Source organism: Bos indicus x Bos taurus, chromosome 19, assembly GCF_003369695.1.
Source record: "Bos indicus x Bos taurus breed Angus x Brahman F1 hybrid chromosome 19, Bos_hybrid_MaternalHap_v2.0, whole genome shotgun sequence".
Lineage (NCBI taxonomy): Eukaryota > Metazoa > Chordata > Mammalia > Artiodactyla > Bovidae > Bos > Bos indicus x Bos taurus.
This window is the reverse complement of record NC_040094.1, coordinates 25,997,003-26,024,611: the sequence shown is the minus strand read 5'-3', so window position 1 is coordinate 26,024,611 and position 27,609 is coordinate 25,997,003. Positions and strand designations below refer to the sequence as shown.

The 27,609-nt window shown below is 53.0% G+C and overlaps 1 protein-coding gene across 1 annotated transcript in view; it reads right to left on the bottom strand.

Moving 5' to 3' along the window:
* Positions 1-822: 822 nt before the first annotated feature.
* The window catches only part of SPNS3 (sphingolipid transporter 3 (putative)), a 42,467-nt gene continuing 15,680 nt past the window's right edge, over positions 823-27,609 (bottom strand). Inside the window, exons 10-14 of the mRNA XM_027519332.1 lie at positions 25,281-25,470; positions 8,815-8,880; positions 2,434-2,532; positions 2,163-2,334; positions 823-1,208 (exon numbers count right to left, since the gene is read on the bottom strand). Coding sequence (XP_027375133.1) covers positions 1,144-1,208; positions 2,163-2,334; positions 2,434-2,532; positions 8,815-8,880; positions 25,281-25,470 — 592 coding nt within the window. The 3' untranslated portion in view covers positions 823-1,143. The remainder of the gene's footprint in view (positions 1,209-2,162; positions 2,335-2,433; positions 2,533-8,814; positions 8,881-25,280; positions 25,471-27,609) is intronic.

Genomic DNA, 27,609 nt, shown 5'->3' with positions numbered 1-27,609 from the left:
GGGGGCAGGCAGTCAACCTGATGATGGCTGCTCCAGAGGGAGGGCTGAGACTTGGTAAGGTTGGGGGTGGCAGGTCGGGGTTGAGCTGGAGAGTCCAGCTCCTGGAGCTTGTCCCCTCCAACCTAAGGGGCAGGGAGGACACCCAAAGAGGGCAGGGATGGAGCAAACAAGGGTCAGGAGGTGAGCCTGAGTCTGGGTCACTGCTCTGCCCACAGCCGCTGAGAGGCAGACCCAGTGGCAGCGATCAGAAAGTGAACAGTGATTGCCTGGCTAGGCACCAGGGGAGAGGGCAAGACGCTTATGCTCATGGCGGAAAGAACATGCCTCCTCACTGCTACCCGCCTGGAAGCTGTTGATCTCCTGCAGGGCCTGCTGCGCCCAGCTGCTCTGAACCCGGTGAGTCCCCCTGAGCTGGCCCTCTCCATGGGGGAGGGGGTAGGGATGCAGAGCAAGGCACTCATGCACAGCCATGCAAGCCCCCCAGCATGGGTCTGAGGCGGCTGGGTAAGTGCAGGCAGAGGATTTCCATGGATCTTGTGGCCACACCCCGACACCAGCACCCAAGTAGAGACCTATCTTCCAGAATACTGATTCAGCCCCCACCTTGAGTTCAAAGGGTGACGCACACAGAGTGGTGTCCCGTGCCCTCCCGACCCTGCAGTGTGGGGAAGCAGGGTCAGAGCGGGCAGTCCAGGGTGGGCACCCCTAGAGACCCACGCTGAGCAGCCATGCATCCTCCACCCAGACTGTCCACCTCCTCCTCTCCGGCTCCTGATCCCAGCAGAGACACCTTGAGGCTATAAATAACATGATTGTCTAAAGGCCTATATCCACGGGCTTTGTACCGGCCACACTTTAATCGGGCCTGCTGGCAGCCAGGCTGAGGACTCGGGGCTGGAGTGAGTGGCTTCGTGCTGGGTGCAGGCATAGGCTCAGGCCTCCCGCGGGGGTTGCTGACAGCTCAATTCCCAGCCCAGCCACAGGCGCTGCCAGCTCTCCAGCTGGGAGCGAAGAAACGGCAGGTGCAGCTCGGCCAGGGTCCTGGAGCCACAGTCAAAGGTGGGCAGAGGCACTGATCCAGTAGAGGTCACCCAGAGGGGTACAGACAGGGCAGGTGGGACCTCCTCGCTGCCAGGCAGGGCCTCAGGGGTCCTTTGGGGGGGCACCCCTGCCAGGAATCAGGCGTTGGTTCTCGCTCTCAAGGATCCCTGTGGGCAGAGATCACTCAGCCAGCCCCAAAGGAGGCAGAGGTGTTTGGGGACCATGCCTGGGCACAGTCTGCCACAAAATCCTCCAGCTTCCGTTTTCAAAGTAAATTCCAGATCCAACCTGTTCTCCCCACCTTCAATGCCACCACCATGGTCCCAGCCCCTCTGCTCTCCCCTGATGGCTACAGACCTCCCTTTGGCCTCCCTCCTTCAACACTGACCACCCCCACCCCGCCATAGTCTGCTCTCAACACAGCAGCACCACAGTGGTGCTTTTATGATGTCAATCAAATATCTTGGGGCCTGCGCCCTGGAAACCCCACAGCAGCTCCCATCTCACTCAGTGTTAAGGCCTCAGTCCCTACAAAAGCCTTCAGTCCCCCATGCTCTGGTCCTCTTACTGTCACTCTTGTCTCTGCCGCTGGCCCCCCTTGCTCCTGCTTCAGCCACAGCGGCCTTCTTGCAGGTCCTCAAACACAAGCCGGTACATTGCTACCCCAGAGCCTTTGCACAAGCTCTTCCCTCCAGCAGGAGCACCTTCCCCAGACAGCTGCACAACTCAGTCCCTCCTCCAAATCTTTGCTCCAAGGCCACCTGTGCAGTGAGGACCTCTCTGACCACCCTTTCAAAGACTGCAACCTGCCCCCACCTGTTCCTCTCTTCCCACTTTCCAGCCTTATGCCTCTCATAGCACTTATGACCTCAAACACACTCTGTCTTTTATGGCTTCTGTTTTTTGTATCTTGTTTGTTTTTCTTCACGTGGGCTTGGACTTGATGTTCACTCCCCAGGATCTGCAATCTTGCCTGGCACATAGCAGGGGCATAATAATTACGTGTGCATGAATCAACAAATGAATGAATGGATAAATTAATAAATTCAGGGGGTGGCCAGTGCTCTTTGTTTCTATAGGGTCAGCCCTGAGCCCGGCATGGGTGCAAAGGAGCAGGGTACCTGTGCCAGACTTCTGGGCTTGGGCCTGGTCTCTCTCTAGGTACAGCGCAGTCAGTAGGAAGCAGCCACCACCCAAGGCAATGACGAAGGCGCAGCACAGGAAGCTCTGCTGAAGGCTGAGGAAGCGCTGCAGGTAAGTGTCGGGGCGCCCCGCCTGCAGGGTGCTGGAGATCTGCAGAGGAGAGAGGCTGGGTCTGCCAGGACCACCAGGAAGCCACTAGGCCTCCAAGTGCAGCCCTTCCCTGGAGCCCCACCATCCACCCGGCCTTACAAGTCCCATGAGGTAGGGGCTGCCGGCATCTCCCAGGATATGGCCCACTGTGATCTGAAGCGCCTCAGCTGTCCCCCGGCATCTGGGCACCACCACCGACTGCAAAACACAAGAACACCAGGGGAGGTCCCTGAGCGAGGACAGGGAGTAGGTGGCCCCTCAGACCCTCTCCTGTCCCTCTGCTGCCAAGGACCTGCGTGGTGGGGCGACAGCCTGGCCGAGAGAGTAGGGCGGCAGGGGGTCATTGATCCCAACGCCTGAAGCCCCACCACCGAGACTTTAGCCTCTCAGAGTCTCAGGAAGGCTCCCCAGTCTCCCATAGAGCTGCCAGGCCCCTAATGAGGGCCACCCCTCTTAAGGGTTTGCTCTTGAACCAGGGGGCCCAGGCATGGCTGTGACCTCAGTGAAGGGGTGGGCAAGTCCCAGCTCAGGGGCGCGGAAGGCAGCAGTGGGCTGTGGAGTGAAGACAGGGTACACAGCCAGGTGCCCACATATGTGGGCACCCAGGTGGGGTGGTGTGGAGGGCTCAGTCTCTCTCTCCGGAAGCCCGTCTGGGCAGAGACCAAAGGCAGCCTTGCTGAAAAGGCCCACCTGGAAGGGGGTGGGGAGGTTAAAGATATGAATTCTGGAGTCAAACTGTCTGGGTTCCAATTCCATAGCCCCCACTCACTAGCTGTCTGACTCTGGGCAAGTCACTTCACCTTTCTGTGCCTTGGCCTCCTCATCCCTATATGGGGATAATCATGGGACCTACATAAAGGGTTACTTTCATGATCATTCCTCATCCGGTACCTGAGGACATTAGGCTGAAATAAATTGAACCTGCTGTGCCTCCTGCTTGGCAAGCCTTCCCTTCTCTGGTCCAACTGGAGCATCCTCATTCATCCTTCAGGACTGACCTTCAAGGAGGTCACCTCCTCTTGAAGCCTTCCCAGAGTTCAGGTGCCTGCCTTGAGCTCCCACAGCCCCTGTGGGCACCCCTAACTGAAGGCACATCCCCCACAGCTGGAAGGGTTCATCGCCCTCCTCCCCTTACCCTTACATGGTCTGGCAGCAAAGCTCCTAATTTCTCTTGGGGTCCCTGGGGGTTCAGCAAGGCACCAGGCATGGAAGGGACTAGCTGACAGCTTGCCAACTAAACAAGTCAAGTAGAATCATCTTGGAGACTGACCCCAGGAGAAACCCTGCTAGAACCCAGAGCTGCAACAAGACGGTAAGAGGGAGGCAGGGAGGGAGGCAGGAGGTTCAGCTAGAAGCCACAAGGTCCACGGTCCCAACAGGACATCCAAGGGGGAGCTTCCCACACCAACGCCTTATTCCCAAGGCCTAGTTGGCCATAATCTGAGCCCATCAGAGAACAACAACAACATAATACTAATTATTATAATAATAATTACTAACATTCATTAAGTGCTTCCTGTATGCATTTTCTATATCTCATATATATATTTTCTATATATCCACTCAAGCAACCCATGAGGGAGACATAATTCCTATCCACTATTACAAATGATGAAACCCTCCACAGAGAGGGTGAGTAACTTGCCCAGGGCCACCCAGCCAGCAAACAGTGGGGCTAAGATTTGATCCCAGGCCTTCTTCTCCAGGGTCTGATGCTTGACCATCCTGCTGTTAAAAGCAAAAAGGAGCCTTTCCAGCAATACTTACACGTTTGTTACAGAACGTTTGGAAAACAGTGAGAAGAACCAAGAGGAAAAGCTCACCTCAAGCCCTGCAAATGGGGAACTGGCAAGGAGGGCAGAGAAAGGGACTCCCGACAGGGAACAGGGTGAGCCAAGGTGTGAAGGCCGGAGCCGCAGGACTAGAGAGAGGGGCTTGTGGGTGGGCAGCACAGAGCAGCAGGAGGTGACCGGCTGGTCCTGGAGTCACTGGCACTTAGCCACTCTGTCCAGGTGGTGAGAGAAGCTGGGCCTCCCACCCATCACCAGGACCTGCCAACAGGCCTGAGGAGGAACTGACCACAGCTTTGCACCTTCCCCAAGTGCTTCCTTCTCACCCCATAATTATGTGATTACTCACTGGTGGTTCTGGGCAGAATGGCAGGGCCTCCTAGAGACAGCAGTCCCCAACCTTTTTGGCACCAGGGACCTGTTTCATGGAAGACAATTTTTCCACGAATGGGGTGGGGGGTGGTTTCAGGATGATTCAAGCACATTACATTTCCCGTGTACTTTATTTCTAATTTATTACATCAGCTGCATCTCAGATCATCAGGCATTAGATCCCAGAAGCTGGGGACCCGAGTCCTAGAACATGGGCTCTGATGTCCCCAAAAGTCCATGCAGGGGGCAGGGCTGCTTGGAGAGAGAAAGTTCCCTTCCTCCCCTCCCAGGAACTCCAACCTGCAGGACCCAGACCGCTCCTGCGGCCTGTGGCAGGGAGGTAGGTCTCCCCCTACCTGTTCTGGGTCCCCAGGGTCTCCACGTAGCCAGGGGCCAAGGCTGGCCCTCGCCAGCAGCTGGAGAGCCAGGCAGGTAATTTTAGAAGCTTAGAGGCTTTTGGGTTCCCAAAACTCCAGGCTCACTCTATTCGGAGACAAAAACACCTCTGTTTTTGACTCTCCCTTCTTAGAAGAGCTGTTCCCTTTATAGCCCGGGGCATAACCAGCGCCAATCAAGGGCCCGCAGAAAGTCGGAGTGGCAGTCACCAGGTGCAAACTTCCTGGCAGCCTGCCTCACGCGCCCCAACTCAGCCCTCACACCCAGACACCCCTGGGAGGGTGAGACAGACAAGTGAGCAGACGGCTACCCAGGGGCAGAAGGCAGAGCAGGGAAGCATGGAGACGCATGGATGGAGGGAGACCTGGAGGGTGATGATCCCCCAGGGAAGGGGGATCTGCTGAAGAGGTGGGAGGTGATCCCGGTGGCAGGATTCCAGCATCCCAGAATACAGACCTGGGAGAGGGAGCGAGTCCCCCTTCTGCCCGACTCCCCACAGCTGGGGATGGGCAAACTAGAGGGGGGCCCAGAGAGAGGAGGGTGGGAAGGGAGCTGAAGACACCATCAGTGGGTTGGGGGAGATAGGGAGCTCATTTGGGGATACACAGTCTCCAGTCTTCCAGGGAGGGAGGCCATCCGAGGCCCAGCCAGGCTAGTGGGGAGGTCGCAGATGAGTCTGAAGTGGGTCTTGGCTGTGATAAGCCAAGATCCTTTTTATTAACCAAGCCACCAGGAGGCAGGGGTTTCACAGGATGCAAGGAGTGAGCTGCCCATCAGAGGGGTATGTAAACAAGGGGTGGACGGCACTGGTCAGAATTTTGCAGAAGGTTCATGAGTTGGAGAGCTGTCTGCACTAGAATAGTGCCCTCCAGTGCATTCTGAGGAGCAGCTCCACCAGGATCACGCAGGACAATTCAAGAGCAATGCCGATCCCTGGGCCCCAACACATACACAACTGAATCAGACTCTGAGGACAGAGGGCCGGGAAAATGAATTTGTAATGAAAGTGAAGTCAAAGTGTTAGTCACTCAGTCATGTCCGACTCTTTGTGACCCCATGGACTGCAGCCCACCAGGCTCCTCTGTCCATGGAATTCTTCAGGCAAGAATACTGGAGTGAGTAGCCATTCCCTTCTCCGGGGAATCTTCCTGATCCAGGGAGTGAAATTTGTAAACCTGATTCTTATGCTCAATGAAGTTTGAGAACTTCATTGAGAACTGAAGAGTTCCTGAAGTCTCTTCCCCAGAGAGACTCTGGATTATCCTCCCTGCGGATAAGCAGATCAAAGAGAGCTGTGTCTCTGAGGCAGGATCACCGTGGGGCCCGTGGAGCCCACAGCAACCCCTCAGGGATGCAGGCTTAGCTCTCTCAGCCCTTGTAGCCTGGGTGTAACTGGTAGGTACTGCCTTTCTGTTAAATACCTATTGCACATTTGAGCACACCAAGGCCAGCCAGAGAGAGTGGCAGAGCTGGGAATGAAAGCAGGTGGACCATGCCAGAATCCTGGCTCCTGGGCTCTGCTGCCCTCTCGCCTTCCGGGGCTCAGAAGAAAGGGCAGCCAGCAAGGACCTCCCTGTACTTCATGCCACACCAGCATCCCCACACTTCCTGCCCCGGCCCCACTCTAACCCCTGCCAGTCTCTCTCTACCCATCTCCCCTCCGGCCTCATCTCTAGAAAAGCAGCACTCGCTACCTATGACCCCCCAACTCCAGTGACCTTCCTCTCTTCCCCTCTCCCCTGTGGAGCTTCCCACAGGCACCGTCTACTCGCTGGTCTACACTCCAGCCTCGTCACCTCTCACCCTTCCCCACCCTGCTCCCGGTCTGCCCCTCCACTCCACAGCTCAGGTCCCCGCAGCGGTCCCCTCACCAGCATTTGGCTTGAGACCCCCTCCCTTCTGGAACCCCTCCCCCTCTTTCTGCCTGGAGACTGAGCTCCAAGAACGGCAGAGACGTGGTCCAGCTCCAGCCAACAAAGTGTCACAAAGCTGTCCCTCCTGGGAGGCTTTGGGAAGGTGGGGAGGCAGGGGAAGAGGGGCTAGAAGCCTCCCTGGATTGACAGGCCCCACTGAGCTTTGGGGGCTGGACGCCTCTAAGCCAGGGGAGGAGGAGGAGCACCAGGTGGGCTGGGCCCAGTCTGGCCCCCTGGGCAGTACCCGCCCACTGCCCAGCACCGCCAGATGGGTCAGACTATGGTTGACTGGCCCCCTCAGCTCTCCTCTCCCCGCCACCCTCTCCCCGACCCCTGCTCCCAACCCACACGTGGCGTTACAAAGAGGCCAGCTCTGCCAGGTTAATCATTCCTGCCAACACAGACCACGGGCGGGTGCAGTCTTCACATATCTGTGGGGCTGTCATGTGGAGCGGGAACAGGGCTGAGGGGGTGGTGGAGGAAGCTTTGGGGGGCCAGGTTTCAGAGGACAAGCTGTGTTGGGGGTGGGGGCAGGTCATCACCCTGTGCCTACAAGTAGGCAGCCGCACTCGGGGCAAGCTTTGGCAGCATAATCCCATACACCGAGGGCTTTCCCTCAGGCCATCTTGTTCATCCCGCCAGGCCAGTTATGATTGCCCCTTTTTATAGGCAAGGAAACTGAGGCCCAAGGCCGTTCAGCAGGTCTGTGGCTGAGCCTGGGCTGGAGCCCAAGTCTCCTGTCTGGAGGGAGGAAAAGAGAAGAGCCGACAGCCTTGCAGCTGATACACTCACCCGGGAGTCACAGACAGGACAGCGCTGTCTATACCCCGTAGCCTGGGTCAAAGGGAGGGCCAGAGCATCTAGACAGAGAGCGAGCCTCCTGTCCACAGCAGTATTCAAGCAGGTTTTGTTGGCTAGTTACATGACTACACTTCCCCACAACCCTTTCAAACTCAGATTCCAGGATGCCAGGATTTCTTTAGGAGATGGAAGATGAGAAAGTAGGAACCGCTGATTTATTACCAGAACCCCAGCCAGCATTCCCTGCCCCAGGCACAGGGCACAAGCTTTACAGGGATCATCTTGTTTCACCCTCACCATAATCCAGGAGGTCTTTTCATCCCCATTTTCTGCACAGGGAAACTGAGGCTCAGAGACACAAAGTGACTTGCCTAGGTCGCATAGAGTTAGTAAGTGGCAGTAACAGGGCTGACACCTAGGTTCGTGAGCCCGGCTGCATGCCCCTGCATGGACCACCCTCAGGACAGCTCTGGTTCCCTAATGCCCAGTGCTTGACCATGCTGAGCTGCCAGGAGGTAGGAAGAGGGCTCTCAGGGTGTCGCTAGGTTGGGGACCTGGTGTAATCCACAAGGGCACAGCCCTTCAGTGTTTAACAACTTCCCTGCAATCTCCAAGAAGGAGGCAGGGAGGCTGGATGGAGAGTGTGAGGCTCAGGGAGGGTCGTGCTAGACTCTGGACCTAGCATCATGTGGTCAGGACAGCATCAGGACTCACTGTAGCCTGAGCCTTGCAGCCCATGATATGGGAGCTGGGGCGGCCCGAACCCACCTGGGCTCGGTGCCCCCGAAGTCCAGCATCCCTGACTGCATGCCCAGTGTAGAGGCCAAGGAGACCACTTGCTTAGAAGGATAGCAGTCAAGAAACAGGGGCAAAGAAAGAGGCCTGGAGTCAAAAAGCCTAGGTCCCAGCCCTGGCTCAGTGCCTCTGCGGGCCGTGTGACCTTGGTCCAGGCCCCTGCCCTCTCTGAGCCTCCATGTGCTTACCTACAACACAGGAGTGATGGCCAGAGGATATATTTGAGAGTGTCAGGGAGGCCCCTGGTCCAAGGTAACTGCTTGCTGACCTCAGTCCCTGACCCCATGGTCTCTGAAGCCCCACCTGACCTCTGGGCCACTCAACAGCAGAAGTCCGGCCCTGAGCAGGACAGACCCCAGCTGCCCCCGTTCAACGCCCCAGGACCAGCCCTCTGCCCTGACCCCCACACCTACCAGCAGGATGTCAGCAACCACTGCCCAGTTGCAGGACAGGAGCAGCTCCCCAAGGGCCAGGAACACCTGTGGACACGGGGTCAGGATGAGGCTCCCTGGATTTCAGTCACCAGCCCCTCCCTGTGGTGTCTTCCCACCTGTGCAGAGGGAGACTAGTCTGCACACAGGAAGCCCCATCAAGACTTCCAGGGGTGGGTGAGGTCTGCAACTGTTATCCCAGTGGCAGCGGCCTCCAGAGTCGGTGGAAGGAATGGTTTAGTCGCTAAGTCATGTCAGACTCCTGCAACCCCACAGACTGTGGCCCACCAGGCTCCTCTGTTCATAGGATTTTCCAAGCAAGAATACTGGAGTGGGTTGCCATTTTCTTCTTCAGGAGATCTTCCTGACCCAGGGATCAAACCTCCATCTCCTGCATTGACAGGTGGATGCTTTATCACTGAGCCACCAGAGAAGCTCCCAGAGTGGGTACACATGCCCATCTGGGCAGAGAGGAGTTAGGGCCCAGGCCTGGAAAGAGCACATCCCTTGATGGAAGGGCCCCAGTGCCCAGTTCTTGAGGTCACCCAGGGTAGCAGCCAGGACTCCCAGGCCACTTTATATATATATGTTTGTTTATTTTTATGTGACTGCACTGGGTCTTCGCTGCAGCCCGTGGGATCCTTAGTTGCGGCAGGCAAATCTTAGTTGCAGCATGTGGGATCCAGCTCCCTGACCAGGGATCAAACCCAGACCCCTGCATTGGGAGCACAGTTTTAGCCACTGGACCACCAGGAAAGTCCCTCCCAGGCCACTTTTAAAGGTGGGGAAACAGAGAAAGGTACAGAGGCTGCTCTGGCCTTGCCCACCCCTCCCACTTCGTTCCCCTAAGGCCTGTGTACACTAAGGAGGCACCTACTGCATGCCAGCCAGACCACCCAAACCAGGCATCCCATCCACAGCCCCTCCCAGGCCTTCCCCTTCCCAGTTCCCTGGAGCATCACAGGGAGGTGAGCCAGGCTGAGGCAGTAAACTGTGCCCGCATCAGGGCTTCTCTGAGGTCATCAGCTGGCCAAGGACAAAGCCAGACTGAAACACGAGGCTTCCAGCCCCTGTCTGGTGCCCACTCCCGCTCTGGGCACCTATGGGGCTCAGAAAACCTGTTTGCCTATCTGCGGGTGACTGGAGGCTGCTGTGGGCCTGTCTCCCCCAGCTCCCTGAACCCCCCACCTCATGCCAAAGGATTAGGACAATCTTCATTCCACTCACTCAAGAAGAGTTTAATGAGGCAGGAAGGAGGGGAAAGTCTCATTTCTCAGAGCTCCTGAGAGCTTATTGCTGGAGTGGAATTAGTCATTCCTGGAGTCACGGGGCTCTGCCCAGGGCAGCCCAGGCTCTGGGACCCAAAGGCCTACAAGCACCCAGGACAGAGGCACTGAAGGGTTACTACCTGCCCACTGACAACATGCCGGGCCTGTCTCCGTTTGTCAACCAACTCTCAGCCACCTCGTAAGACACATACCATGACTCCCACTTTACAGATGAGAAGGATCAGGCCCAGGTCACAAATCACTTTCTGGTGATCCCCTCACCCCAGTGACAAGATGAGGGACAGGAAGCTGTCAGGGGGCCGGGGGGAGACTCTGAAAGGTCCCAGAAGTTGCAGCGCAGGGCGAGGCTGGTACAAGGGAAGTCAGAGGAAAGCTCAGGATAGGGAGGGCTTCCACGTAGAAGTGGCACTGAGCAGAGCCCTGAAGGATGGGCAGGATCGGGATGTGACCAGAAGAGCCCCAAGGCCACACCAGGCAGAGAAGCCGGTGAGCAGAGGCGAGGAGGCCAGAAGGTACCTGCCAGGCTGGGAGGGCAGGAGTGTGGCCAGGGCTGCAGAGAGAGGGCAGGACCCACTGGGGAGGGGACGCAGCAGGGGTCTTCTCCCAGTCTCACAAGGCCTTGGCCCTCCACAAACTGGGGAACTCTTGAGGGCACGGCAGGCCTCCTCTGGGCCTGGGCTGGGCATCCACAGGGCTAGGAATCAGGAAGTGGCTGGTGGGCAAGCCTTAGGTGGGGCGCAGGCAGGCCGCAGACCCACATTCCAGCTAGACAGGATCTGCCAAGCCAGTCTCCTGGGGCCACATGAAAGCGGGGACCGCTCACGCCCATCCTCCCCTCAACTCCCACCTCCAGGGCCGGCCAGGCCACTGTCCCCCTCCCACTCCAGCTCACAGGCGGGGTCCTACCCTCCACACCCCCTGCACCAGCCACTCCGAGCTACTTTCTCTGCTGGGGCCGCGTTCTGCCCCCTGCCCGCCCCCCACACCCACAGGACACGCTGAAATACACCTTTTCCTTCCTCCAGCTGGGGCAGGGTGGATCCTGTCCCAAAATAGAGCCGATCAGAGGGAAGCTGCAGCCACAATGGAGCCTTTCAGCTGAACAAACCGCCAGAGGAGGCCAGGTTTCCTCAGACACACCTGGAAACCCACCCCAAGCCACCAAACCCTTGTCTCCACGCGGCAGCTCTGAAGGGCAAAGAGAGGCCCGGCTAGGGAGAGGCCACCTCCTCACCCCATAATTACAGAGCCTCCTGAGGCGCCGCCTGGGCTCAGGGAGGGTCACTCCTTCAGAGAGGTGTGACCCCCTAAGAGTAGACAGCTCGGCCCACCCTGCCACATGGGGCCGCTCCGAGGAGATCACCACCCACTGGGTCTTGATTTCCCCAGCCCCACACCCCACCAGGTGCCTCCATGTGCCAAGAGCTTGTGCTTCTAAATCTGGGAGAGGGACATCCCTGGTGGTCCAGTGGCTGAGACTCCATACTCCTGGGTTCAATTCCTGGTCAGGGAACCAGACCCACATGCTGCAACTAAAACCGGTACAGCCAAATACATTTTAAAAAACAAGAATAAAAAATAACCTAGGAGATAACCTCAGTGGGTGCTGTTTGTGTTCCCCACAGGCTGTGTGCAAATCAGGCTAATCACCAGCAAACTGCCCAGGGGGCTTTGCTCCTGGATGGCCCCTGTCCCCCCATCACCTGGTGAGACACAGACAGGGGGAGGTGGGGTGGGGTGTCTCCTCCACACCTTGCTTGCCCTCACACCCCTCCAGACACTGATTCCTGTCCATGCTGATCCTAGATGTCCCTCCCTTCTGCCCCCTCCTCCCATCCACTGTCTGGCCTGGGCCAGTCCCTCCTCCTCACCGGTTTCCCAGGCCCCAGTATCCCCCCTCCACAACAGCAGCCCCAGAGGGGACTTCCGAAAGGGAAATCTGACTCTGCCCTCATCCCCTTAGGACCGGCACATGCTTCCCCTGCACCCTGACTCCATCCCCCAGGCCACAGGGCCTGGGAATGCCACTGGGAGCCTGAGAAGCATGAAGCCCCGCAGTCCCTGGCCTTTTCCATCTCAGACTCAAGAGGATTTCCCCCTTGAGTTGGGGCAGTGATGGTGAATATTTCTAGCCTGAGTCACCCCCAGACAGAGAGGCATGCACACACACACATATGCACTCACACAAAACCACACAAGCACGCACAGACACAAGCGTCCTCATCTCACACACACACACACACATGAGCTCCAACACCCAGGCACACACACCTAGACCCAAAACCTGAGATGCAAAACTCACACACCGCAAGGAAACACCTAAGCACGTAACAGGGATGACATTCCAAGTATAAAAACATGTATGGCAAGAGTACCAAGCAGATAGTGGCTGACAACATTGATGCAGGCTTGCTGTGGTGAACCTGTTGGAAAACAGCCTAGCATGTACACATGCCTGCTTGTGGTCTCATGATGTGGACAAGAAGTCACGCACACACAATCACACAGGCACACTTGTGCTTGATAAGCACATATGTGCTTGATAAGTCACTTCAGTTGTGTCTGACTCTTTGCAACCCTAAGGACTGTAGCCCGTCAGGCTCCTCTCTCCATGGGATTCTCCAGGCAAGAATACTGGAGGGGCTTGCCATGCCCTTCTCCAGGAGATCTTCCCAGTCCAGGGATCAAACTTGTGTCTCTAAATGTCCCCTGCATTGCAAGGCAGGTTCTCTACCACTAACTCCATCTGGGAAGCCCACATACACATATACAGATACACAAATATACTCTTGCGTTTGCACTCAGGCACCTATATACACATGGACGTGCACACACTCATACCTTCACACACGTCATCACCCCTCCTTGTGTACACGTGCAGGCACAGGTGGGCATGGGCAGGGAGCAGGAGGGAAGCTGGAACACCTACTCCAGAGAAGACTCAGTCCCTGTGTGGTAGAAAGGACAGTGTCTCCACCTTGGTCCATCTCACTCTTCCAACTGGGTAGTCACTGACCTCTGAACTGCAGAGTGGGTTCTAGGTGCCCCCAGGAAGGGGGGAAGCAAAGATCTCCCAAAGGCTCATGGAGACTCGGGGAGAGCTAAGGCTGATCCTCCCCTTGCATGGGTCAACTCTTCACCCAGTGTGGCTGAGCCAGTCAGGATGCAGGTCCTCAACACAGACTGGTCGTCAGCAAGCTGCTGGGCTGGCTGGCACACTTCACCCCTGGGCCTGCCAGCCTGTAACCGTAGGAACTGGCTCAGGGCACAAGGGTACCGTCCGGCTCCCAGGGGCCAGCAGCCTGGGAGGCGAGCAGGTGGGGAATGGGCTCCAGTCCTCCTGGAGAACTCAGCTGACACAGCGGACTCTTCTGCCCATCCAAGAAGAGACACCTGCTAGCTTCCCGCAGGGACTGGGTCCTCAGAAGAAGGGTAGGTGGGTCTCTCTGAGCCCCTCTGAGGCAGCCCCTGGCAAGTCTCAGTTACTTCAGCTCAAGATACGAGAGAAAATTATCCAAGAAGCCCCCAAGGGCCAAGTGGTAGGAGAGCCCCCCCAACCTGGGCTATCTGCACAGCCCACCAGTCTCGATCCTGTACACTGAGGAGGCACCTCCTGCATGCCAGCCAGACTGCCCAGACCAGGCGCCCTGTCCACAGCCCCTCCCAGGCCTTCCCCATCCCAGACCTCTGGAGCATCACAGAGAGGTGAGCAAGGCTGAGTCACTAAACTGTGCTCGGTTCTCAGCCAGGGGTGACAGCAGATCCCAAAACCAACTCTGGAACCCTCAGCTGACCCTGACCACAGCTACAGGGTGGACACATATCCTGGCTGCTCCCTGCCAAGCACCACACAAGGTTCCCTTGTTGGCACCAGACTGGGCAGATGTGGGGCCTACATCCTTGGTCCTTGCTCAGGAATCTCCAAGGCTGAGGAAGGCAGCATCCCCTCCCGGATGTGAAGGCCTCAGTGACCACCATGCTGACTCTGCTTTGTCGTGGTAGCTGCATCTCTCCTTCGGCCACTAGAGAACTCAGAGTTATAACCCGGTTTGGGCTGGAAGGAGCCTAAAGGTCATCTGGAGCAACTCCTGGGTAAAAACGTGCTCAGTCGCTCAGTTGTGTCCGACTCTTTGCCATCCCACGGCAAGAGATGGAGCCTGGGGGGGTTTGGGGGGGCTCTCCTACCAGAGGAGCCTGCCAGGCTCCTCTGTCCATGGAATTTTTCAGGCAAGAATACTGGAGTGGGTTGCCATTTCCCACTCTAAGGGATCTCCCCAACCCAGGGATCGAACCTGAGTTTCCAGTGTCTCCTGCATTGGCAGGTGGATTCTTTACCACTCTGCAACCTGGAAAGCTCCCATACTACACTTGATCTTAGCTAAAAGGCTGAGAAGTCTTTTGTAAAAATGGAAGGTTGCAATTGCATCATAGATCTCCCATCCCCCAGAAGTAAAAAAAAAAAAAATTTACACCAGGGGGGACAAATGTTTTTCACCAAAGAAAAGAACAAAGCTTAATGAGATAAGTATTAAATATTGGCAACAAGGCAAAAAAAACCCAGATGATTCTAGGGTAGAAAATATAGCCCTTCCTAGCTCTCCCTCCCCAAAGCTATTCTCCAAAACCTCCATATCTGGAGGGAAATAAACTGAGGAGGGGTCCTTTGTTTCCACTCTTAACTGAGACCCAATGGCAAAAGCTACTGGGGAGAAATGGGTAGAAGTGGAGAAAGTGAATGAATGACACCAGTTATTGACTTCACGTGAGACCTAAAAACAGCTCCCATCCCAGAAGAGGGGATACACCCCGTCATTAAGTAGAATGAACCCTGTGATAGAGCATTTACCTAAATCCCAGAAGAAAGAGCAGCGTCCAGGTGTTCTAACAAAGCCACTCCCACCTTACCTGAGCCCTGCAATTCCCTCCAGTGACAGAAAACCTAACACTCAACTCTCAAGCTGCAGCCCCTTTGGGGAAGAGAAGAGTCACAGGAAAGGCAGGAATAGGGTGGAAGAAAACAGAGAGTCACCCATACTACATCACAGCACTGTGACATCAGAGCAGAGCTGCCCATACCCAGGCTGGGGAGAGCAAGCAGCATGTGAACTCTGCAAACATACAGAAAAAGAGAGAGAGGGAAGGAGGAAGGCAAGTGGGGAGGGAAGGAAGAAGAGGAACGAAGGGAGGAAGGCAGAGAGGAGGGAGGGAGGAAAGAAAGAGAAAATAGGGAAAATAAAGAAAAAAAGGAAGAGAGGATGAGAGGCAAAAGGAAGGGGAAGAGAAAGAGGGAAGGAAAGAAAGGAGGAGGGAAGGAGAAGGAAGGAGAGAGAGAAACAGAGGAAACAAAGATGGAGAAGGAAGAAGAAAGAGAGGAAGAAAAAAGAACCCGACCTAGAAGACAAAGGACAGGAAGAGGAGCAGGAGGAAATCTCTAATAATGGTTCCAAACCAGCTGTGTGCTCAGTCGCTTCAGTCGTGTCCAATTCTGCGACCCCATTGACTATAGCATGCCAGGCTCCTCTATGGAGTGGGTTGCCAGGCCCTCCTCCAGGGGATCTTGCCAACCCAAGGATTGAACCCAGATCTCCCTCACTGCAGGTGGATTCTTTACCACTGAGCCACTGGGGAAGCACTTTCAAACTATATTGAATATTAATTCAATAAAGAAAGAGCTCAAAGGACTTCCCTGGTGGTCCAGTAGCTAAGACTTGGTGCTCCCAACACAGGGGGCCCAGGTTTCATCCCTCATCAGGGAACTAGACCCTACATGCCACAGCTAAAGATCTTGCATGCTGCAATGAAGATAGAAGATCCCACTGCTGCAACTAAGATCTGGTGCAGCCAAATAAATATATATTTTTAAAAAGGAAAAAAAGCTGGTCAGAATTCGTCAATAAGTCCAAAATTTTCAAATTAATTTGAAGTTAAACAATTCCTTTGATTTCAATTCAATTTCTTCAGGTAAGTTCATACTAATAAATGAAACATTACGTGATTCTATGTATATGAAATATCCAGAATAGGAAAATCTATAAAGACAGAAAGCAGATTAGCAGTTACGTATAGCTGCTGGCTGGGGGAAATGGTGAATGATTTATATGACTATAGAGTTTCTTTTTTAATAGAAAGTCCAAGAAATGCATTTACTCTGTTGTCCCTTAGTAAGTTTCTTTTTGAGGTGATGAAATGTTCTACAATTGATGTGGTGATGATTACAAACCTCTGCAAATATACTAAAAACCATTAAATTTTGCACTTTAAATGGGTGAATTGCATGGCACATGAATTTCATCTCAATAAATCTGTTTTTAAAATTATCGTATAGGGACTTCCCCAGTGGTCCAGCAGTTGACTCCGTACTTTCAATGTGGGAGGCAAGGGTTCGATCCCTGGTTGGGGAACTAAGATCCCATGTATCACAAGGCACAGTCAAACAATTTTTTAAAAAGAAACAAGAAAAATTTCCATATAACCCCAGTTTAATAAAAGTATTTCTAAAAACATAAACCTATGTTTATACACTGAGAGACACATATAGAAGGATGGTCACATAAAAGTGGAAACAAACAGGCCAAGATGTTAAGAGTAGCTGATTCTGGAGGATGAGAAAATGGAAAGCTGTTATTTTCTTCTTCAGGCTTTTCTGGTTTTGCTTTTTTTTTTTTTAATTTTTCCCCAAATAAAAATAGAAAGGGCACTGATAGAGTGTGCTGGATTGAACTGCTGGTCTCAACGTTTGAGTTCACTGTGGTAGCATGTGGCTGCCACATCCCTGATGTGTCAAGGGCCCCAGAGTATCATCCTCTGTCCTCTCCTCTTCTCTATTCAAGGTCAGGCCCGTGCTGATTTCATTCAGCCTCATGGCTTTAAATACCAGCCTAGACCTCTCTCCTGAACTCCAGACTCATATATTTCCAACTGCCCCTTAACATCTGCAGGTGAATGTCCCAAAAGGCACCTCAAATTCAAAATGTCTAAAATTGAACTCCTAATCCTACTCTTTTCAAAAGCAAAAAAAACAAAAAAACAACTCAGCACCTCCATCTCAGTAAATGGCAACTCTGTGTTTCCAATGGCTCAGGCCAAAAACCCTGGAGTCATCCTTTCTCTCATCCTTTTCTCTCACACCCCACACTGAACCCATCAGGAAATCCTGTTGATTCTACTTCCAAAACACACCCAGAATCTGACCACTTCTTTACACTTCCTCTACAACCAGCCCAATCCAAGCCACAGGCATCTCTTGCCTGCATTATTGGAAAGTCTGCTAATGGGCTTTCCTATCTCTTATCTTTATCTATTTCATGTTGTTATCATCCCAGCAGCCAGGAAGACCTTGTTAAGCCACACGCTAGGGAGTTACAAGTGAAAATGAAAGTGTTGGTCGCTCAGTCATGTCCTACTCCTTGTGACCCCATGGACTTCAGCCTACCAGGCTTCTCTGTCCAAGGAATTCTCCAGGCAAGAATACTCGGATGGGTTGCCACTTCCTTTTCCAGGGGCTATTCCCAACCCAGGGATCGAACCAGATTCTTTACTGTCTGAGCCACCAGGGAAGCCCAGGTAGTTACAGAAAGTCCACAGCTGGGACTGCCCTGGTGGTCCGGTGGTTAAGACTCCATGCTTCCACTTCAGGATGCATGATTCAATCCCTGGTCAAGAAACTCAGATCCTGCATGCCATAAATAAATTTAAAAATTTAACAAAACAATTCCCAATTAATCATGCTTCTTGGTATGCACATCCTTGTACAGTCCTCTCCCAAGGGGAAAACTGGGCCAGCTTTACCCTTTGCTTCAACCAATGCAGTAAGGCAGCAGTGATGCTATGCTCTTCCTGGCATAGGCCTTAAGAGACTTCACAGCTTCCATGTCTGCTTTCTGAGAATGTGGCCCTGAGACCACAATGGAAGCAATGAGTTTGGGCCAGTGGAGGATGAGAGACCGAATGGAGGAGCCCCAGCCAACCACCAGACACAAATGAGATCAGCTTGGAGGTTCAACCCAGTCTCCCAGTTAAAGGCAGCTATGGAGTGAGCCATCCAGCCAACTCACAGAATCATAAGAATAAATCATTAACTGAAGCCACTAAGTGGTATGATGATTTGTTACTTGGCAACAGCTAACTGATACAAACCATCAGTCAGAGCATCACCTCTGAGCTAAAAATCCTCTAATGGCTTCCCATTTCACTTAAATTGGAAGCCAAAGTCATTTGATGTACAGGGTTCCATACAATCAGCACCTCCCTCTCCACCCCTACCACTCCCTCTGACCTCATCTCCTCTGCTCTACCCTGGTTGGACCCATTCCAACCGCATTTCCTAGAAGACACCAGTATGTTTCCCCTGCCCAGGGCCGTTGCACTTGCTGTTCCTTCTACATGGAGGGCTCTCCCCACCTCTACCCCCCTATCCACATGGCTCCTTCCCTCACTGGCTTCAGGTTCCCACTGAAGCATCACCATCTCAGTGAGGCCTCCCTGACCTCATGGCACAGCCCAGTCCCTCTCCTTGTCCACTCTCCGCACTCTGTCCTTTTCCACAGAACTCAGCCCCATCTAACTCACCATTTATTTTACATCTTTTTTTTTTTTTCGGCCGCATGCACAGCATGTGAGATCTTAGTTCCCCAACCAGGGATTGAACTCATGCCCCCTGCATTGTAAACATGGAGTCTTAACCACTGGACCACCAGGGAATCCCCTATTTTATATCTATTTTGTTGCATACATATTTTTGCCTGTTTTGTTCAATGATGCACCCTCAGAGCCTAGAACAGAGCCTGGCACACAAGATACGTTTGGGAAATACTGGGTAAGTGAGTGAACATCATTTCTGCTCATCCTGGCTAGGACCTGCCTTGCAGCCACCTCACCATGTCCCCAGCTCTGCTCCCTCAGCCCGTGAAGCCCAGCAGGGTGTGAGGGTAAAGACCCCCCACTTCCAGGCTTCTCACCTGTGAGACGAGAAGAGCAGCACAGAACCAGAGACGACTTGGGCGGCGGGGGGGGGGGTACACCTGTGGGGCTTCGTGGCTGCGTGTGCCCAGATATAGCGCACCATAATGCTGGATAGCAATGGGACCTGGGGCTCAGTGAAGGATGAGCCTCTGGGCCACAGAGCAGACTATTTTCCCAAATCAGCCACTGCAATATTTCCACATGCTCTTTCAGATCACTACTAGTCTCCACCAAAAAGAGTAAATCCATTCTCTCTCCCTTTGAATCTGAGCAAGAAGTTGTGGCTCCAATGAAGAACAGAATGCCGTGAAAGCGAAGCTCCGTAACTTTCAAGGGTATGTCATCAAAGACTATACAGCTTCACCGGGCTCTCTCAAAACTCTAGTCCTTGGAAGCCAGCCACCATGTTGTAAGCAAGCCCAGCCACATGGGGAGGTCACAGGCAGCTGCTCTAGCCAGTATGTCCAGCTAAGGTCTCAGCCAACAGCCAGCATCAGCCATCAGCTCTTAGCCTTTGACATCCAGTTCCCACCCCCCTTCTGCCTAGTTAACCCCAAGTGGAAAACGGATATGTTACCCTCACTCCAACCTTGTCCAAACTACAAAGTCATGAGCAAAATAAGGGTTCCTGTTTTTTTAAACCACTAAATTCCATTATATATCTAGAGTAACTACAACTGGCCCCAGAGTTCATTTATCTCTTCAGTTAAACCAAGGGGAAAGTACCAGCACTCCCATTTTATAGCCGAGAAAACTGAGGCTCAGCAAGGTCAAGATCTTGCCCTAACTCACACAGCTAGGTAGTGAAGAAGCAGGAACAGGTTCAGGTCCTTCAGATGCCTCAATGCATGTTTGTTGCCATCCCCCAATACCAGCTCCTCCCTCTGGACCACAAAGCCCACCTAAGGGGGTACTGCCAGTGTTCAACCATCGCCTCCAGCTACCAAGCCAGCGATGATGGAGTTCCTACCCTGAGCTCAGTCCCTCCACTGAATACAAACCCCTTCTCCTCTGAAGGGCAGCGACTCTGGGAAGAAGGCCAAGGAAGAGGGTGTGAGCCAAGACCTGCTGTGCGCGTCTGGATCCCAATTAACAGCCGAGAAGTCAAGTTTCCCTGCCAAGGGGACTGGAAGGAGGGAAGAGAAGGAACCCTCTGCTCCTGCAGGTGGGCCCCAGGGCACAGGCTCCCCCACAGAAGCCCCCAGACCAGACTTCAGATGCTCGGGAAACCTCATCACCGTGAAACATACAGCATGACTTGGCCCTATTTCAGCAAACTGGGGACGAGCACGCCCACGATGCTTCCCCAAACCCTTCCTTCCGATGCAATGCAGCCACAAAAGCAGTGGGAGAAAAGCTATATGCAGCTGCAGACACGTGTGTACACACATCCCACACAATTATCTGCTTGCCTGGATACACATGAATGTGCACACTCACACACAGACATGTATTCAAAACAGCACCCATGACACACTCATACACACTGTTCATATATACAATGAATATACATGTACCTGCAATATACATAGAGCATGACTGGGTACACAGAAATGGACACATACGAAAGTACATATATCTGCATTCATATTCACAGACCTGCATATAGTCACACTTAGATGCACGCACACACTAGCACACATGCCCACATTCCTGTGGGCCTTCCCAGGAAGTCCCATCAATTTCCCCTGGAGCCTATCAATTTCCCCAGGACTGGCAGAGAAAGTACAGGAAGAACTGTGCTTCCTTCAATCTGAGAAGGTGAAGGATGGATGGTGGGGGGGGGGGGTGGATGGATGGATGGATAGATCAATAGATGGAGGGATGGGTGGATGGAAGACACTCAAGTGACTTCCTATTTTGAAGCTAATTTGAACAGAAGCCAATTCCTCAGCCCCCTTTGGCCACCCTTTCTGATACTGACCCGCATAGGTCTCCAAAACCTACTAACAATCCTTCATGGTGAACTGCAGCCAGTTCCCACCCTCTGAAGTTTCAGGGGTGATGTCATATCCAGGGACTTCAGACTTGTGTACCCAACTCCACTAACACCTCTACTTGGATGTCAACCTCCTGCCACAAACTCAGAAGGTACCAAACCAAGCTGCTCATCTCCCCCCAGATTCCATTGTTCCTGCCTACTTTCCTATCTCAGTTAATGGCCTCTTTCTCCTTCCAGCTGCACAGGCTAATATCCTAGAACTCGCCTTTGAGTCTTCTTTCTCTCACACTCTACACTGAATCCATCAGGAAATTACGACGGCTCTACCTTCAAAGTGTATCTATAATCCAACCGTTTCTGACCACCCCTGACACTTCTGCTCTTGCACTCTCCACCCTCATGGGAAGTCCATTCTCAGCACAGAAGTCAGAGTGATTTCACTGGCAGAAGTCAATGACAGAAGAACAATAGAGAAAGTCAATACAACCACAGTTGGCCACAAAACTGACCGACCTTTAGTTACACTGACCAAGAAAAAAGGAAAGAAGACTCAAGTTACTAAGATCACAAATGAACATTATGACCAACCTTACAGAAATTAAAAAGATTATAAGAGAATACGATGAATGAAATTCCTAGAAAGATGCAAACTACCAAGACTGGCTTAAAAAGAAATAAAAAGCCTTAATTGACCAATAACAAGTAAATATTGAGTCAGTAATCAAAAAAACTTGCCACAAACAAAAGCCCAGAACCAGATGGCTTCACTGGGGAATCTGAACAAATGTCTAAAGATGAATTAACACAAATCCTTCACAAGCCCCTCCAAAAAATAGAAGAGGAAGAAGCATTTGTCAACTCATTCTATGAGACCAAACAAAGACATCACAAGAAAACTACAGACCAATATTTCTTATGAATAGAGATGCAAAAATCCTCAGCAAGATACTGGCAAGCCAAATTCAGCAACATATGAATATGATTTTACACCATAACCAAGAGAGGATTTATCCCAGGAATGCAAGGTTGGTTAAACATACAATCAATGTAATATACCATAATAATAAAATAAAGGACAAATGACATGATCATCTCAATAGATTCAATAAACATAAGCCAGACCACCTGCTCCTTAACACAAAACTTCAACTCACTCTCAGTAAAAGCCAGCTCGACCCAATGCCCACGTGGCCCATCACTTCTCTGTCCTCCTCTCCTTTCTTCACTCCACACTAGCCCCAGTGCCCTTTTTCTTGGTCCCTAAACCTACCAGATACACTCCTGCCTCAGGGCACGTTCCCTCTGCCTGGCACGCTGTTCCCCTAAATATCCCATAATTCACCATATTGTGAATTTTACTTATATATCTTACCTGTTAGCTATCTCTGCCAACTAGAACGTGAACTCCTTAAGAACAGAGCTATTTTTGGCTGTTTTATTCACTGATATATCCACAGCATTTAAACCAGCATGCCACTTGGTAGGCACTCAATAAATAGTTGTTTAAAAAAAAATGAACGAACAACAATAGCTGGTCCCTCAACCATTCACACAATGAGCAATGATCACCCCCACCCCACCCCCACCAGCCTGACACCATGCTTTGAGCTAGGAGGGCTGAGAAAGATCAGAACCAACCTGGGCCCAGCTGGGAGGGGCGATAAGAGCATATGTAACCAGGACCCGAGGAAGACAGTGCTGAAGAGTGGCGAGGATGGAGAGAGAGGGTAGGACCTAGCAATGAGCGATGGCTCCATGGAGAGACAGTGCTCCAGCCAATCCGTGAGGGCCCAGAATGATTCAGGCACACGGAGAAGGGGAGGGAGTAGAGAGAGCAGATGGAGAGCCCAGATGTAGGGCGCAGGGGGCGTGTCCTGGGAACCAGGCGGGAACTGCATGGCAGGACCACATAGGAATAAGGCTACTAAGGATATCAGGGCCATCCATGAGGGGCCTGAAATGCCAGGATGAGGAGTCAGACTTAGTTTTCCGGAGGCACCAAGGAGCCACGCAAGGCTTCTGATCAGGAAAGGTCCGTGGTGTCACTCTGGCAGTGCGAGAAGAACAGGTTGTGGTGGGGGAGCAGGAACACAAGGAGACCAGGAAGCTGGGTCCTTGGGACAGTCCCAGAGAAAGACAGCAAGGTGTGAGCCAAGATGGGATGGAGTGGACCAAGAGGACAAGGGCAGAGGCTGCCCCGGTGGCTCGGTGGTAAAGACTCCACCTGCCAGTGCAGGAGACACGTGGATTCAGTCCCTGATCTGGGAAGATTCCAGGTGCCGCGGAGCAACTCAGCCCACGGGCCACAACTCCTGAGCCTGCGCTCCACACCAAGAGAAGCCACCGTGATGAGAAGCCCGCGCACGGCAACCAGAGAGTAACCCCCGCTCACCACAGCTAGAGAAAAGCCTGCACATCAACGAAGACCCAGCAGAGTCACAAATAAATAAATCAATAGAAATTATTTTTTTAAGTCCATTAAGGAGACAAATTTACAAAAAGGAAAAAGAGAAGAGGGGCGGTTTGGAGGTGTTAGGGTTTATGACTGGTGTTAGTGGGCAGGGGTGGGGTGTGGGGAGGTTGGGGGGAGCTGGAGCCTCAATCTCGGGACCTCAGGAGCACAGAGCCATGGAAGTGGCCAGGGGGTCTGGTCAGGGCATCCAGAGGGATGAGGAGGAGGATGAGGAGTTCTGGGGATCCCGTCCGGCCCCTGTGGGAGCCACAGGGAGAAGCAGGTTCCCAACACAGGAGGGTGGACATGTCCCAGACCCTCCCACCTTCCTGCCCCTCAGCCCCTCACGCCCCAGGGCAGGCCCAGAGAAGAGATTCTCCAGCTGGCTTTGTCAGCCAAGATGCAGTGTCATTTCTAGATGAGCCATCCAGCTCTGGAGATGCACCAGGCTACGGAGGGGGGACAGCTGTGTCCCCGCAACACAGCCAAGGAGCCACTTCCCAGAGCCAAGCAACACAGTGGCAGAAGCAGAGCTGGCAGGGGCTCCGCGGGCCCAGCCAATGCAGAGACAGGCCTTCAACAGGGCCTCCATCTGCCCGGGGCCGCCGCCTCCCTGCAAGGTCAGGCTCATTCAGTCCCCACCAGCTGGAGATGATGATCCCAGTCACGCTCTCGGCCAATAAGCACTAAGGCATTTATTAGGCTGGCCTGGTGTATGCCAGCCTCTGTTTCTCTCCCATGGGGGTGACAAGGGTCAATGTGGCATGAAGGACATAGACTTTGGAGCCTGCGGGGGTGGAGTTAGAGGCTTATCTGTCTCATTCTTGGTGCGGCTGTCTCTGGGCCTCAGTTTTCCCATCTGTTGAGTGGGGATAAGAAAAACCCTTTCCAACAAGGGCATATGGTGGTGGTGGGTTAGTCGCTAAATCGTGTCCGACTCTTGCGACCCCATGGACTGTAGCCTGCCAGGCTCCTCTGCCCATGGGATTCTCAGGCAAGAAAACTGGAGTGGGTTGCCATTTCCTTCTCCAGGGACAAGGGTATGATAAGGACCAAATAAGAGCACATGCGGGAGGGAATGCTAACAGAACTTGTCTATTTCCCAGGAATTTCAGTGGAAACCCAATCAAGGCTGAGGACGCTGGTGAGAAACCCTCATACCTTAAAGGAGGTGCCACCTACCAAGGACAGTACAGTTATATCTACCCACTTTGGTCTAGCTTATGACACTCCTCCAGGCAAATATTCTACATTTGATTTTAAATAGAGAAGAAGATAAAAGACTGAGACTTTCCCTGCATACTTTTAGACTAGAATAATACAGTAGAAGAATCATTTTTAAAAGAAATGAGGTCCCATTATCTCCAATCAAAGCATTAACTAGGAGGGACTTCCCTGGTGGTCCAGTGGCTGAGAGTCCATGCTCCCACTGCAGGGGGCCGGGGTTCAATCGTTGGTCAGGGAACTAGATCCTGCATGCCAAAACTGAGATCCCATGTGCTACAATGAAAACCCAGTGCAGTGAAATAATTTTTTTCTTTTAAAAAAAGCATTAACCAAGAGCTCAAAGGACACACTTTAGAGTCATAAAAGCTTAGGCTCAAATCCTAGTTCTACCCCTTCCTAGCTGAGGTTCTTGGTATGCCTTAGTTTACTCATCCGTAAAATGGGAATATCAGAGCTTCACCTGGAAGGAGTGATAAATATAACATTTGGGAAGACCTGGCACAGTGTCAGCCTACGCAAAACAGGAGTTCCCTACCCACCGCAGCCCACTCCCACCTCTGAAGGGCCCCTCACTTACATAGGAGGCCAGGAGGGTGGTCGGGGCCAGGATGAGAGCCAGGTAGAGGCAGGGGGCTGCAGCGAGCAAGCTGGCAGCACAGATGAGGGGCTCAGCCTGAGGGTTGACTTTCTTGTACCTCCTTGAAGTCTCTGCTCCCAGGATGACCCCAATAATGCCAGTCACAACAGTCAGTGCCCCGAAAATCAGGCTGATGGAAAAGAGCAGAGAGGGCTTGGTCAGCAGTGGGATCAGGATAGGGGTCCAGCCACCTGCCCTCCAGTGCTTGATCTGGTGTGTGTGCGTTCAGTCATGTCCAACTCTTTATGACCCCCTGCCAGGCTCCTCTGTCCATGGATTTCCCCAGGCAAGAATACTGGAGTGGGTTGCCATGCCCTCCTTCAGAGGATCTTCCCGACCTAGGGATTGAACCCATGTCTCCTGAGTCTCCTGCATTGCAGGCAGATTCTTTACAGCTGAGCCACATGATCTGGTACCTGCAGGGCATGTGGCTGTGGGCCTCTTCCCCTCCCTCCTAACCTGGGTCCTTGGGACCCTGCTCAGGGATCCATGTACATCCTTCAAGACCCATCACAAATGTCTCCTCTTTGGGGATGCTTTCCCCTGTCCATTTGCTGATTCATTCACTCTCAGTTACTATAGCACCTTCTGCGTCTCTATCATCAAGATCACTCACTAGACTGTGAATTCCTGGAGAACAGAACCAGGCTTGGTTTACTTTCTTGACTCTAGGCTGGGAGCATAGAGTCTGGAACAAGCAATATATGTTAAGCAAATGGCTCACTGATCTCTCCCAGAATTCCCAAGTGAATAGGTGAGGAAGGTGAGGTTAAGAAAAGTCAAGGCCAAGATACCCAGCTAGTAAGTGACAGAACCAGGATCTGAATATACATCTTCATCCTGCTGGTCCATCCTAGTGCAAAGGATGGACCCAAGCCTCCTTTGAAGGGCAAAGGGATGCTGAGACTGACTAGCGTGAACTCTCAAAAACAAATGTAACTAAGACTTTTCCAACCCTTAACTGGCTTCCTGTCATCCTCGAAGCTCCCGCCCAGCACTGCAGCACTGGCCCCAGCTGACCTGTGTAACCTCCCTTCCTGTCTCCCTCCCTCACTCTGCACGAATGATTGAGAATTCTCTAAACTTACCCTACACTTTCCGGCTTCCCTGTCTTGGCCCACACTCTTCCCTCTACCTGGAGCACCACCCCCCCCCCGCCAACCATTCTCCACCTGGCCAGGATCCTCTCCCAGAGCCAAACCTTTCCAAAAGTGCCAGGTGCCTGCCATTACCTCCATGGCTCCCACCAAGGCGTAAGAACACGACAGATGCAAGACCATGGTTACTGACAAACTGAATGTCACCAAAAAAAAAAATCTCTCCAGAGAAGACAGGGACCTGCCTGAGGCCACACAGACCCACACTAGCAAAACCAGGGTCCCCTGGCTCTCTTCCTACTGAACAAAGCACGTGTGTCCTTAGGCAGCTTAAAGGTGCTTAACCAAACCTTCCTAGGCTTCCAAGCTGTACCAGGCTCCAGCTCAGCCTGGTCAAGTGACCCCGAATCCAGATGAATGCTATCTGCCTCTGAGTCTCGGTCTGAGCCGAACTTGGCAGGCTCTCAAGACCTTTCTAAGACCCGGGATTGATTATTCGGACAAGTGATTTAGATGGGGGCCCCCCAGAGCTCCTGACCAGAGGGGTGGACAGAAGACACACCTACCATGAAGTGTCCCCACCCCCACATCGCCTTCCCAGAGCCAAGAGGGTCCTCAAGGCCTGCAAGTTCTGTGCTGGTCCTCTGTGCAGTGGCCCAGGCAAGCAGCTACCCAACGCCTGCTTACATGACCCCAGGGGTGTGAAACTCAGTAGCCCCTTGCTGCCCCTTCCCTCTGGGCTCTGGATGTTGGAAGTTTTCCCTCTGGCTGAGCTAGAATCCTGTGTACTGCAGCTTCCTGCTCCCATCCAACCCTCACCCGAGGGCTTAGCCTAACCAAGGAGGGTGTATGAACAGGTAAGTTCTGGGGACTTCCCCAGTGGTCCTGCGGCTAAGACTCCATGCTCCCAATGCAGGAGGCCCGAGTTCAATCCCTGGTCAGGGAACTAGATCCCACGTGCCACAACTAAGACCCGGCACAGCCAAATAAATAATATTTAAGGGAAAAAAAAAAAAAAAACACCTAAAATCTATGCAGAATCAGGGCTTTCTACCCACCCTGGGGTAGGCTAAACAATGCCCCCCACCCAAGACATCTACGTCCTAACTTCTGGAACCTGTGACTGTTCCCTTGTATGGGCAAAATAATCTTTGTGGATGTGACTATATTAA